The sequence below is a fragment of the Anolis carolinensis genome, chromosome 4 (genome assembly GCF_035594765.1).
Source record: "Anolis carolinensis isolate JA03-04 chromosome 4, rAnoCar3.1.pri, whole genome shotgun sequence".
Classification (NCBI taxonomy): domain Eukaryota; kingdom Metazoa; phylum Chordata; class Lepidosauria; order Squamata; family Dactyloidae; genus Anolis; species Anolis carolinensis.
Window position 1 is genome coordinate 9,668,486 of NC_085844.1, and position 14,807 is coordinate 9,683,292.

The window sequence follows — 14,807 nt, forward strand, 5'->3', positions numbered from 1 at the left end:
CAAGTTGATATAATAGGAAAAGAGCTGCATAAACCTTGGGTTCATCTCTGCAGTGTTTTACACTTCTACAGCTTTCTTCATGTGTGCCACTCAATGGAGATGAGTGATGAAGGCACATGTCCAGAATGCCCTTGCTGGCATGACCACCATGTTCTGCAGTTAATCCTTAAAGCACTTGGAATGGCTGTGAGTTTTGCCCATCTCCTTCCCTCCAGGGCAAAGGTGCGGGATCTTTCTTTAGCTCATGCTGTGTTTAATATCTGAAAGGATAACATATTGAGCAGGGAGCAAGCTGGTTTTCTGCTGCTCCGGAGATTAAAGCATAGATCAATGAATTCAAACCACAAGAAAAGCAATTCCACATAAAATTGGGAAGAACTTCCTGATGATAAGAGTTATCTGAGAGTAGAAAATGCTTTTGCCTGGAATCTAGTCTCTCCTCAGGAGGTTTTTCAAGAGAAGCTAGATGGCCACCTGTTGGATTGTGTTATATCTAATGCTTTATTTATTTATTTGTTTGTTTACAGTATTTATATTCTGCCCTTCTCACCCCGAAGGGGACTCAGGGCAGATCACATTGTACACATACAAGGCAAACATTCAATGCCATATGAACATAGAGACAGAGACAGACAAAGAGGCAATTTAACCTTCTCCAGCTTCCAGCTTCCTGAAGGTATGCTCGATTCCGGACACAAGGGGAGCAGCTCCTTCATCATCCACTGTGAAGCAGACTTCCTCATTCCTTTCCGCACGCTTGTGGTAGTTTTATGGTGTTGTAAATTTGGTTAAATTTGGTTAAATTTAGATACCACATAGTGGTACCTAAATTTCCTACTTGATAGATGCAACTATCTTTTGGGTTGCTTAGGCCATCAACGAGTAAGAGCTATTTTTAATTTTAATTGTCGGGTGCTCACTCTGACACAGGCTGGCCTTGCCTTTGAGTCCCTATATCAGGGCTTTGAGTCCCTATATTAGGTGTAGGCAAACATTGGCCTTCCAAGTGTTTTGGACTTCAACTCCCACATTTCCTAACAGCCCACCAGCTGTTAGGAATTGTAGGAGTTGAAGTCCAAAACATCTGGAGGGCCAAAGTTTGCTCATGCCTGATCCACACTGTAGAATTAATGCAGTTTGATAGTGTTTGACTGCCATGGCTCAATACTATGGAAACTTGGGAGCTGTAATTTTACTTAGCCCATGCCTGCCATATATCAAGAGAAAAGTGGGATGAACACAAAGTAAATGAATGCAGAAATACATATGGCAGGAGGTTGAACTGGATGACTCTTGAGGTCTCTTCCAAGTCTATGGTTCTATGATCACTCTTCGGAGCATCACTGCCAACATGAAAAGTGTCCTACCTTGTCCTCCAGATTTTGGATTTTGTCAGGGAAAACTACCCAAAAATACAGCAGAGCATCCAAAATACAAACAGGATACTTATAGCTGAGCATTCAGCTCACAGCAAGCAGAGCTTGAAGTGTTGTGGCTGGAAAAGAATTCAGAGCTTAGGAGGCAAAGATTCAGAGTTCACTCTTTAAAGTTACAAAAGGGTTATTTACAAAAATAATAACTACATTTCTTAATAGTAAAGAACTGGGTCTGAGCTTCTCTCTAGGGTTCAAAAGAAAGGGGGAAATCTCCAAACACTACATCTCTCCTGTTACACACAAGCAGAAAGCGGTCTCAATACATTAAGATTGGTTTCTACATAACCAATCAGAATGAGATTTACTTATCGTGTCAGAAGCAAACTGAGGGTACACTGCACTTTAGTCTGAACTCATGCATGTAAGAGACTCAGTCAATCTGGTCGACAGGATTAAGCCTTCTTAAAATTTGGGCTATTTATTTATTTATTGTATAAGAAGCAAAGTGAGGGTACAGTTGTAATGTATTTAAAGACAGAAACAAAGTTTTAAAACTTGGCATTATAGTAAATGTTCTTTGACCAGTAGCTGGCCACTTAGAGTGCCTCTGGTGTTGCTGTAAGAAGATCCTCCATAGTGCATGTGTCAGGGCTCAGACTGCATTGTAATACGTGGTCTGTGGTTTGCTCTTCTCTGCATTCCCATGTTGTGGACTGCACTTTGTGGCCCCATTTCTTAGTGTTGGCTCTGCATCTCATGATGCCAGAGTGCAGTCTATTCAGCGTCTTCCAAGTCGTCCAGTCCTTTGTGTGCCCAGAAGGGAGTCTCTCATTCGGTATCAGCCATGGCTTGAGGTTCTGGGTTTTAGCCTGCCACTTTTGGACTCTCGCTTGCTGAAGTGTTTCTGCAAGTATCTCTGTAGAACTTAGAAAACTATTTCTTTGGCATGCCAGCTTTGGCATGCTGGCCAGAGCCAGGGAATGGGCCAGAAATGTCACTGCCTTGATCTTTTCATTACTGGCTGCTACTTCCCGGCGAATATCAGGTGGTGCAATACCAGCTAAACAGTATAATTTCTCCAGTGGTGTGGGGTGTAGACATCCTGTGATAATGCGGCATGTCTCATTAAGAGCCACACTCACTGTTTTAGCGTGGTGAGATATATTCCACACTGGGCATGCGTATTCAGCAGCAGAGTAGCAAAGCGCAAAGGCAGATGTCTTCACTGTGTATAGTTGTGATATAGTGCATCAGAATGAGAGCAGAGAGAGAGAGACCAGAACAAATAGATGCATTCAGGACTCAGGGGGAAGGGATTCCCTTAGCCTATTCCTAAACTAACTAACTGTTCCTCGTTGAGGACTGCAGACTTGAGCAGTGTGGAATTGAATTCCCAAACTACTTGTCCGAACGTATCTCCTCCTATGAACCAACTAGGTTGTTAAGATCATCTGGAGAGGCTCTGCTCACAGTCCCACCTGCCTCACAGGCGTGGCTGGTGGGAACGAGGGACAGGGCCTTCTCGGTGGAGGCTCCCCGGCTGTGGAATGCCCTCCCCAGTAGTGTTCGACAAGCTACGACTCTCCTAGGTTTCAGGAAAACCGTGAAGAAATGGCTATGTACTCAAGCGTTCGAGGAGTAACATCTGAGGTCGATATGATGTGAATCAAGGTGCACACGAATGTATTAGTGGACGAATTTAACTATACATGCATTTTAGATTTTATAATTCATGGTTTAATAGAGTCTAATTAGAGTTTTACTTGATGTGGTATCAGGGCCGTAGCCAGAAAAAAATTTCGGGAGTGGTTTTGAAAATTTCGGTGGGGGGGGGGGTTGAACCCCTGACTCACCCCCCCCCCCGTTCAGACCTGTCAATATCTGCTTGAGATAGTGCCTGGAGAGACTCTTAATTTTTTGCGTCTCATAGACTTAGCATGGGGATTTGATTAACCAGTTAAAATTCATGAGTAAATCAAGTTTTTTTTTTTAACCTTAAAAATTTCGGGGGAGGGGGTTGAACCCCTAACCCCCCCCCCCCCGGCTACAGGCCTGTGTAGTATTGTTTTATTGTTATTGATTCTGTTATTGTTTTATTGAATGTATTTTGGGCAATGTAATTTGCTGACTGTTGTACGTCGCCCTGAGTCCCTCCGGGTGAGAAAGACGGGGTAAAAGTAATGCACATAAATAAATAAATAAATAAATAAATAAATAAATTTCAACAAAAAGAAGGACAGAAAGGAAGGAAGGAAGGAAGGAAGGAAGGAAGGAAGGAAGGAAGGAAGGAAGGAAGGAAGGAAGGAAGGAAGGAAGGAAGGAAGGAAGGAAAGGGGATGGTCCTTCCCTCCCACCCAGCTCAGCCTTTCCTCGCAGATTTCCCCTCCCAACAATTAGAAGCTTATTTAAAAGAGGGAGAGCCGAGTGGGCTTGGCCTTCGCGAGAGGTGGGCGGGGCCAGGGTCTGGAGAAAGAGAGGGAGAAAAGGAAGGAGTGAGGTTGTGGACGCCAAGAGAGGAGCTCCGGGTGGAGGGAGGGAGGGAGGCAGCAGACGGCGGGTCCGGCTCTGTTTCCAGACAAGGTGGGTGGCTGAGGAAGGGATCTCTCTCATTCCTCCTCTTTCCCCTCCTTCCCTGCCTTTCTTTCCCTTTCTCCCCCTTTCTCTGGGGCTGCTGGGCAGGGATCCCAGCAGACAGACCAGCAGGCATCCACAGCCCAGACTCAGACTCAACTCTGGCGCCCATCCCATTGCTAGGCTTGGAAAGGGGTTGGAAGGCAGGGGAGGGGGCTCCCTAATCACCGCTCCTTCCTTCCTTCCTTCCTTCCTTCCTTCCTTCCTTCCTTCCTTCCTTCCTTCCTTCCTTCCTTCCTTCCTTCCTTCCTTCCTTCCTTCCTTCCTTCCTTCCTTCCTTCCTTCCTTCCTTCCTGGGGATCTGATCAAGCCTTGAGAAGGAGGTGGGGCTGCTGCTTTGTCCTTCTGCCCAAGGTAAAGAGGAGCTTTCCCGAAAGCCAAGCCTTCTCCTCGTTCCTGCCTCCCAGGGACCCCTCCCCGCCCCCCTTCCCTTGTTTGAGCCTCATGCTTTGCTTCTGCTTCTCCCCAGGGACTTGGGAAGAGCTTCTCCTCCTCTTCGCCCGAAAGGACAGAGAAAGAGAGACACCCTTTTCCTCGCACCTTCGGCAGCCTCGCGCCTCCTTTCGCATCTTCTCTCTTCAACTGCGGATTAACGGGACCAAGATCCACGCAGGAAGGAAGGCAGGGAGGCACACCTGTCTCCGTCTCTCTCTCTCTGTCTTTCTCCAGATGCAACGCCTGTGGCTTTTGCTTGGGAAACTCCCGCAAGGAGTCAGCCGGCGAGCCTTGGAAGCGGGGCCATGAGACCCCGAAGCGCCCCTCTTGCTTACCCCGCTCTTGCCTCCCCAGAAAGCAGTCGGATCTCAAGGAAAGAGCCTTGCCTTCTCCCCTCCTCACGCCCGAAGCGATTTCCCTCTTGAATGAATGAAGGCATCGGAACAAAAGACCCCAGAGGGAGTCGGATTGGGCTGGATTTCCTCTCGGTCTCTACGAAGTCTTCATTCTCTTCATTCCCTTGGATCGCGCCTAGCCTTCTCCAGACAGAGAAAGAGAGAGAGAGAGGGGGAGAGAGGGAAAGAGAGAGAGAGAGAGAAAGAGAGAGAGAAAGCAGCGCATCTCCTCGTGCTTGCCTTTCCCTTGTCTGCTCTCCGTCTGCTCCCTTTCCTTTTTGAGGAGCGGGATTGAGGGGCAAGACACCCGTGGGGTTCGCAAAGGCTGCCTAGTTTCCTTCCCTACTTTCTGGAAGTTCTTCACCAACGTCCCGCCCTCCCCTGGAAGCCCGACCCGGGTTGGAGGGGGCGTGCCGGCCTCTCCTCCCTCGGATGGGGCCCCGCTTTCCTCCCGGCTCCTCCCATAGCCCCTTGAGCCCCTCGGATGGGACCCCGGCACCCTTTCCCCCCTCCTGGGTCTTGACAAGAGACCAATAAGACATAGAAAAGGATTGGGGAGAGAAACTTGGGACGGGGAGGGGAGGAGGAGGAGGAGCGGGGGACTGGGCAGCGTGGGACCCACCCGGGGCCGTGGGTCCCCTTCCCTTCCACTCCAAGGTCTGGCGGGCGGAGGCGGAGGAGGCGCCGTTGATGGCCCTGCGCGCCGGGACAGCTTGGTTTGGGCAGGTCTTGCTCCGCGTTTGCCGGCTGCACGGCCCCTGGTCCCGGCGCTCCAGCAGCCTCCTCTGCCTCTCCTCCTCGCAGGAGCCCGACCAGGGCGGAGGCGGGGAGCCACAGACGCCGGCCAGGCAGCCCTTCTCTTGCCCGGGGCAGCATCAGCCCTCCGAGCCCTTCCCACGGCGCTCCGTGGCCGGACGCTCTTCGGAGGCGGCTCAGCACCCTGGACAGCAGCATCGCCTCTGCTGTTGCTCGGAGGAGTTTCAGGACCCTGGACAGCGTCCCCGCCAGCAGCAGTCCTTCCCAGGCAACTCCATCCCTGGCCTCGCTTTGGAGACATTTCAGCACCCTGGACAGCAGCACCTTCCAGGCAGCTGTGCAGGGACGTTTCAGGACCCAGGAGAGCAGCCTCTGCTAGGAAACTCCATCCCTGGACCAACTTCGGAGCCCTTTCCTCACCCTGGGCTGCATAACTCTTTGGAGAGGGTAAATAATCCTTCTGAAGAGGCATCCTTCCAAGGCTGTTCTTTGGAGGCCTTCCCGCACCCTGGAAGCTCCATCCCCGCCCGCCCGTTGCCCTTGGCCCCGGTGAGCGGCTGCCTGTGTTGCGCCCTGTTGAACCCGCAGGCGGCCGGGAGGGGACATGGTCCCTCCTGTGGGCCCTTCCTGGAGGCCATGAAGAAGCAGAACGTGCGGACTCTCTCTCTGATCATCTGCACGTTCACTTACTTGCTGGTGGGAGCGGCCGTCTTTGACGCCTTGGAGTCCGAACACGAGATGCGCGAGGAGGAGCAGCTGAAAGCCGAGGAGACTCGGCTCAAGGGGAAGTACAACATCACCAACGACGACTACCAGCAGCTGGAGGACATCATCATGCAGTCGGAACCGCATCGGGCCGGGGTCCAGTGGAAATTCGCAGGGTCTTTCTACTTTGCCATTACAGTCATCACCACCATAGGTGAGTAGTCTACCACCCAGGATGGGACTGGGTTGTGAAATGCTGAGGAGGAGTTATATAGAGTATAGGGTTTGGCCCAAGACCCTAAAATCTGGGTGCTCTTTGATTACTTCTAAGAAAAAAAAAACACCCAAAAGTGATGTGTGTGTATATACCTGTGTGATCCATTGATTGCAAAAGTAAATGTTGGACTGAGTTGCAGAGCTGCAGTGAGGCCCGATCCCAAAACTCACGGTGTTGTGGGTTCTCAAGTGCTTTGCCTGTTTTCTACTCCATTAAGTAATTTCCTACACTTGTTGAGCTTTGAGACTGTTTCCTTCCCACCTTTCACAACTTCTCCTTGGAAAAAGTAGATTCAGTAGACCGTCCCAGGACAAGGAACTCAGTGAGCATCCTTCTGGTTTCTGTGTTTATTTTGAGCAGGGATTGAATGGACCCTGTGGCTTTCCTTGGCAAATCTACAAGGAAAGCACAGGTGTCTGCATCTCTCTTTTTTGTTGGCGGCTCATAGTTTCCTCTCTTCTCTTTGGAAGCAGGAGTAGAGAGTCCCTTAAGCAAAATCACAGGGACTCTCTCCTCCTTAGTCACCGGCTCATTTAACATGAAGCTGTCAACATTATTTTAGAGTGACAGCTTTGTTGACAAAGCCAACTGTGTTATTTTTTGGTGGTGTATTTGGCTCTTGGAAAAATGAGCGAATCCTATAGAAAAATGCCCCCTGATTGATATAATATATAGCATACTTCATCTTATGTTGAGTGATATAATATATAGTGTACTTCATCTTACAGTCTTGGGTACATAGGAATAGGCAACAGACTTGAGCCTAAGGAAAAAAAAAAACATTTCCTAGACTTCAGACTTCATGTGGTCCCAAGCGGCATCTCTGTCACTTGCTAGTTTGTATATTCGGGTGCATGTACTTGCTGTGGAAAATGCAGAAGTCCTCTCCAGGTAGGAAACACCTGTCTGGAGATGATTGAAACACCTGTGGAGGAGAAAGCACAACATGCTCAATGTAATAGCTGGCAATACATTGACTCCGTTCCGTTGTATGAGAGGCCAAGAATCAGAACCATTTGATTCATCAACATGGCATTGTTGCTTCGGGGCTAGATCTTGTTACCACCAAAACAAACACGACCACATAAAGCTTTTGTCAGACTGCCCATTTCCCTTGGCAAAGAGTGTTTCTTTCATCTTGATTTTGACTTCTTAAAAAAACAACAACTCTGCACCAGTAGATTACTTGCTTGAATGAGAATCTGACACTTTTGCAGATGGCTTCATTTTGTGTTGCCAAAAGCTTTGACATGTCAGTAACGGTTGCTTATTTTCTGAAGTCTCTCCTTTCATTCCTATTTCAATCTACCTTACGCCTTATAACAAGACTTTTCTGGAATCCAAACTTAAATGTTTTGAAGCTGACTCTTCTTTTTTACTCTTGGTAGTAGGGAAGATAGTAAGGTAATTTTCCACTCTGTTCCCCATAATTGCAGTAATATACCTTCCTTTAGTGAGGTTTCAATATAGGTATCAATATGGATTTTACAGTCAATCTATCATATGTGTATTTGTATTTATTCTTTCAACACATGGCAATCCCATGCATTTCATTAAGCTTCCTTGGCAGGAAGGTGTTGTTAATTCCTTTCTCTGAAATATAGCCTTTTAGCACCTGATATTCATTGGTGGTTTCCCATGTAAGTCACTATGGCATCCATGGTCAAACTTTGTCCCTCCGGGTGTTTTGGACTTCAACTCCCATCATTCCTAACAGCCTCAGGCCCCTTCCTTTCCCCCCTCAGCCGCTTAAGCGGCTGAGGGGGAAAAGTAAAGGGCCTGAGGTTGTTAGGAATGATGGGAGTTGAAGTCCAAAACACCCGGAGAGCCAAAGTTTGCCCATCTCCAAAGTTAAAGGCTTTGGTTACCTGTTGATTATAGTTGGACAAACTCGACACAACTTTAGTAGCATTAATTTCAACCAGACATTGCTCCCGTGATAACAAATGAAAATATTTCAGCTAGGTTGCTGTGAGTTTTCCAGACTGTATAGCCATGTTCCAGAAGCATTCCCTCCTGACATTTCGCCCACATCTATGGCAGGCAGCCTCAGAGGATGTGAGGTCTGTTGGAAACTAGTGAGGTTTATATATCTGTGGAATGATGCCCAGAAAGAACTCTTGTCTGGGTTGCTGTGAGTTTTTCAGGCTGTATGGCTATGTTCAGAAGCATTATCTCCTGACATTTCACCCACTTCTGGAATGTGCTTCTGGAACATGGCCATACAGCCCAAAAAACTCACAGCAACCCAGTGATTCCAGCCATGAAAGCCTTTTACAACACACAAAACTCTTGTCTTTTTGAGGCAATGAATGTTACACTTGGCCACCTTGATTAGCATTGAATGGCCTTGCAGCTTCAAAGGCTGGTTGCTGCCTGACTAGGTGAATCCTTTGTTGGAAGGTGTTAGCTGGCCCTGATTGTTTCATGTCTTGAATCCCCCTGTTTTCTGAGTGGTGTTCTTTATTTACTGTCCTGATTTTAGAATTTTTGAATACTGGTAGCCCCAGGCAGGAAGCAGCCAGCCTTTGAAGCTGATAGGCCATTCAATGCTAATCAAGGTGGCCAATGGCAACACTCACACTTTCCTCAAACAGACAACAGTTCTTTCTCCCACCCTGGACTTTTCACAGATATATAAACCCCACTTGCCTAGTTTCCAACAGACCTCACAACCTCTGAGGATGCCTGCCATAGATGTGGGCGAAACGTCAGGAGAGAATGCTTCTATATTATACCTCACAACCTTTGAGGATGCCCGCTATAGATGTGGGTGAAACGTCAGGAGAGAATGCTTCTGGAACATGTCCATACAGCTTGTAAAACTCACAGCAACCCAGTGATTCCAGCCATGAAAGCCTCTCTGACAACACAATATTTGAGCCGTTTCTTATAAACATGGTTGAAAATCTCCATTTCAACAGTGTTAAACCTTTTCTTCAAATCATTCCAAAAAGTTATTTTTAAATATTCTGCAGTGATAGAAAGTGTGTTGCTTTTTTTGGGATGTTGTTTCTATTTTTAAACTAACCTTGAAGACATCATTTGCTCAGACTTTGTTCCTTTCTCTCAAACCACCGAAGTACCCTTCAGGAACGAAAGCTCATTTTGTGCATTAATGCAAAGGCACACTTTGCCCCACTTGAGGGGTGTTAGTGGGATTTCTCCGGCAAAAGCCATTTGAAATTTCCATATTTCTCCCGGTATCAATGAATACAGCAATTGGTCACATTTTCTAGAGAGGTTTGTTATCAAGGTTTCGGGACAGAGAAGAGGAAAAAATAGCCTGTCTCGAGGATAACCACGTTGATGTGCAGAATTTGAGATTTAGCAAGGAGAGCAATGAGTCCTGACTCCTGAGTATTTGTTTAAAATTATTCAATGCTATTAGTGCATCCAGAGTGAAATCCTCCCCGTTGATTCCAAAGTGCTGCCTGCATTTTATAACTCTTTCTATGATAACTAGATTTCTGCTAACATCCATTTCTATTTATCAGCACCCACACTGTAGAGTTAATACAGTTTGACATGACTTGGATCAGTGCTACAGAATCCTGGGAATTGTAATTCAGTGAGGCACCATAACTCTTGGGCAGAGAAGACATGGGGTGCATCTACTCTGCAGAATTATAATGCAGTTTGATACCACTTTAACTGCCATGGCTCAGTGCTGTGGAATCCAGGAAGTTCTAGTTTGGTGAGGCACCATAACTCTTGGGCTGAGGAGACACAGGGTGCATCTTCACTGCAGAATTATAATGCAGTTTGATACCACTTTAACTGCCATGGCTCAATGCTATGGTATCCTGGGAGTTGTAGTTTTAAAAAGTCTTTACCCTTCTCTGCCAAAGAATGCTGGTGTCTCACCAAACTACAACTCCCATGACACTGAGCTATGGCAAGTAAACTGGTGTCAAACTGCATTACCGGCTGTTAGGAATTGTGGGAGTCGAAGTCCAAAACACCTGAAGGACCAAAGTTTGCCCATGCCTGGTTTATAATCAATGGGGTTTCTCTTAGTAAAGTTAACTAAAGTAGTTTTGAGAAACTATTTGGAGGAGGAACGGAGTAGGTGCAGCACCAACTATAGACACTTTACCCAAAGTTTTGAAATCCTTATCTCACAGAAATGACACAGTTGACTTTCACTCATGGAGTTCGTCATTCGTCAACCAACCCTGGTTTTTTCACAGGTAATGATACCATCATATTCCACATGTTTTCAAATCCAGGTGACAATTACACATTTTGCTTTTTAAAACTTGCTTTGAGAACTGTAGTCTGTGATCAGCTTTTAAAAAAATCTATTTCCACATTAGCTTGGTATAGGGTTTCCAAACCTAGGTGTGTTTTATTTGCAAGCTTCGCACCTCTTGGCATGGCTCTAATATACAAGCCACAAATTGCTTTCATATCAACTTGGCAGGGGTGGTTATCCATCGTGCCAATTTGCAGACAGGAAAGCCGAGACAGGGCAGCATTATCACAAACTGGCAAACAAACGTTGTCACTTCTCCTTCTTGGGAGAACAGAGTTTGGAGGGTGTGATTTTATGAAAGGAAGGATGTCTAATCTTTTCCGCAAATGCTTCTTCTTTCCCTTGTTTTTCCTTCCTTCAGTTCCCTCTCTGGTTTCTTTTTTCCAGCAACGGACTCTCCATGCCAATCATTGGTTTGAAATCTCTGCTGCACGTTTTACGGAGAAAAAACAGCAGGAAAAGTTAAGGGTCCTTTACCCTGACAGTTGCTTTCTTTCTTGAAATTATTTTCTCCCATGCTGTTTGGCAGCAAAACAAAAGTACCTGGACACTGTGGGATGCATGAGCTTGCTGGTAATGTGTAATTTTGGACTGAGAGCTAATTGCCTGTTTAGGACTACCTTGGCATCAGTGCCACTTTGTCTAGCGTGATGTCCACCTTATTGGAGGTGATCTATGGCTTTGGACTTCAGTGCAACGTTTGCTAATGTTTAGGGGATGTAGGGGATGTAGAATGGGAAAATCAATGCATTCCCAAAAAATAATAGAAATGAAAGAGATTTCCAGGGGCACCCAGTCTAACTCCTTTCTATGCAAGAAAACACAACCAAAAACCAGTATTAAAAAAATCTAAAATCAGGACAATAAATAAAGAACAACACTCAAAAACAGGGGAAACCGAGACATGAAACAATTATAGACAGCTAACACCTCCCAACATAGGATTCCCCCAGGCAGGAAGCAGCCAAGCTTTGAAACTGCAAGGCTATTCAATGTTAATCAAGGTGGTCAATTGCAACGTTCACACTTTCCTCAAACAGACAAGAGTTTTATCTCCCGCCCAGGACATCCCACAGATATATAAAACCCACTTGCCTAGTTTCCAAAAGACCTCACAACCTCTGACTTTCCATAGATATATAAACCCCACTTGCCTAGTTTCCAAGAGACCTCACAACCTCTGAGGATGCCTGCCATAGATGTGGGTGAAACGTCAGGAGAGAATGCTTCTGGAACATGGCATACAGCCTGGAAAACTCACAGCAACCCAATGATTTCATCCATGAAAGCCTTCGACAGCACAACTAAAAGAACTCCTGACAAATGGTCAGCCAGCCTCTGCTTAAAAATCTCCAAAGAAGACGACTCCATCACTGTCTAAGGCAGCATATTTCTCCAGAAAGTTCTTCCCAATGTTTAGGTGGAAGCTCTTTTTTTGATATTTGAATCATTGCATGAGAAAACAAGCTTGCCCCCTCCTCAATGTGACATCCTTTCGAACATTTAAACATAGTATTATGCCCCCGCTTTACCTTTTGTTCTCTAAGCAAAGCACACCCAGCTCATTAAGCCACTCCAAACCTTTGATCATCTTGGTCACCTGTCTTTGGACACCTTCCAGCTTGTCCGTATCCTTCTCGAATTGTGGTGCCCAGAACTGGGCATAACATTCCTGGTAATGTTTCACCAAAAGCAGAATAGAGTGGTATTATTACTCTCCTTTTGAATCTCATTTTGGAATCCTTGCATTCGAGTGTAGATGCTGAACAAGTTGGACGTCCCTGTTTCTTTGCTGTAACAAAGCTATACATTCAGCCAAGTGTTGACTCTTGAAATTACGAAATGCCTTGTCTTTATTGGAAATGACAAAGACTCTGTAATAATATAAATGAAACAGTGGGAGAAAGAACCAAAAGATTTCCAAGCTCAATTGCGCTAATAACACTTGGCCAAGTTTAGAGTTTCAGCTTGATGGAGCTCATTCTTCCCTTCATTAACCAGCAAGGGTTTTTTTTTGCTGGGAAGGTGAAAGGTCTGCCTAATTTATCAGTTTTAGCACCAAACACAGGCCTAAAGTATTTGTTCCATTCCTGTATGATCATTCCTGACTCCCAATCACAATATTCTTTCACTTTGAATATGGATTCCTTTCTCGTAACTAAGGGTGTTTGTACAGGCAGGCAGCCAATTTCTCTCTCTTTCTCTCTATAGGAAATATATCACTGTATTCCAATGGGAGTTTTGAGATGACTTCTCATGAAACTTTCATTATTTGGTGATTCAAAAAAGTTCTTAAGGGATGAAAGGAATTTGCTTCTTGACTTTTACTAGCCTTTTTGTGGTACGATTTCCAAGCACTCCAGTTTTATGGAATTTTTTATCTCTGAGCAAACTGTTGGTTCATTCTCTCCACACCATCACCCTGTCCACATTCTATTTTTGATCTGAAGTTCATTTTGCATGAGAATTGATGTGCTAAACTAGACCCATAGGTTTGTCTAGTATTTTTTTCTAACATTAGCAAGTCACGTGCTTCATTCTCTATTGGATGCAGAAACTCCAAGACTAAGGCTTGAAAAGGATTCAAAAGTTTGATGGTCCAATACATACCCAACATCAAGGAGAACCCTTAGCATTTGGCCTGAAGATATAACCCTTTCCTCAACTTCAGACCTTGAGAATGACTCTTCCACTGGTTCCTCCATCCCAAATATTAATGAGAACTTTAACAGTTACCATCAGACAACAGTAGACCCTTGAATGTTTGGGATGTGCCAGCCTTCCTAAGGCTTTCAGTTTCCAGCAGCCCTTTGTTGGGACAACAGCAATCTCAATGAATCAATTTCCTTGCTCTTCAGGGACAGTTCTTAACTTTGGTATGGACACCCTCTCCTGGACTGGATTGTGTTTTATGAGACATTACCCTGTTTAATAATATACGAGGGTTGAATGAAAAGTAATGCCTCCACCTTCATAACTCCAGTACTGGCATGTGGCAGGTCCTGGCTTGTTCAGTAGACTCTCCTCTATAGTTAGTTCCATTTGGTGGGAAGCCTTATCATTGAACGGCTGTGTTGTTAAAGTGCGAAGTATGGAACCCTGCACAGACGGTTGGTCAATGCAACTTAAGCAATGTGCAGTCACTTAATTCTTGACAGCAGAAGGTGTCACCCCAAAGGAGATTCACCAGAGAATGCAAGCTGTTTATGGGGATTGTGTTGATGTGAGTCCTGTGCGTCGTTGGGAGAGTAAGTTTAAAGATGTTGAGGTGGGAAATCTGACTTGCGTGACAAAAAAAAGAGTTGGACATCCTGTGACAGCAGAGCCGGCTCTAGGTATTTTTCAAGTGTAGACAAACAGAATTTTGGCGCCCCCCCCCCCCCAAACCAATCACTGAAAAATAAAAGTGTTGGATAAGCAAAAATGTTGGATAATAAGGAGGGATTAAGGAAAAGCCTATTAAACATCAAATTACATTAAGATTTTACAAATTAAGCACCAAAACATCATGTTTTACAACAAATCAACAGAATAAGCAGTCTCGGCTGAGCCCCTGTATGTTTTGCACCCGAAGCAACAGCTTCATTCTCCTCATTGTTGGATCGGCTCTGTGTGACAGCAACCACCGTGTTTCACAAGAAAAAGGTTGACAGATTGATTCAGGATGACCGTCGTATCACCCAGAGAGAAATTTCAAGCATAATCAGCATTTCACAAGAATGTGTGGGTCACATTATTGCTTTGCTTGGCTATTGGAAGATCTGTGCACGGTGGGTACTGTGAGATGCTGGTTGCGGAAACAGAGTGTTGACTTCTTCTATTATGGCTTCAGAAAACTTGTTCATCATTGGCAGAAATGTATCCAATTGTCTGGTGATTATGTGGAAAAGTGAATAGTGGTAGTTAAAGAGAATGTTCTAAGGATGATTTCTGCATTTGATTTATTAAAATATTCCCATCCAAACCAAAATAAC

The 14,807-nt window shown here is 45.5% G+C and overlaps 1 protein-coding gene across 3 annotated transcripts in view; it reads left to right on the forward strand.

Moving 5' to 3' along the window:
- Window positions 1-3,777: 3,777 nt before the first annotated feature.
- kcnk9 (potassium two pore domain channel subfamily K member 9) overlaps window positions 3,778-14,807 on the forward strand; it is a 111,280-nt gene continuing 100,250 nt past the window's right edge. Inside the window, exons 1-2 of one of the 3 annotated variants that reach the window (XM_062979975.1) lie at window positions 3,778-3,956; window positions 4,477-6,512. In XM_062979975.1, coding sequence (XP_062836045.1) covers window positions 5,528-6,512 — 985 coding nt within the window. In that variant the 5' untranslated portion in view covers window positions 3,778-3,956; window positions 4,477-5,527. Of the gene's footprint in view, window positions 3,957-4,133; window positions 4,362-4,390; window positions 6,513-14,807 lie in introns of those variants that run through there. The other 2 variants (XM_062979976.1, XM_003219472.4) reach the window with 2 other exon arrangements.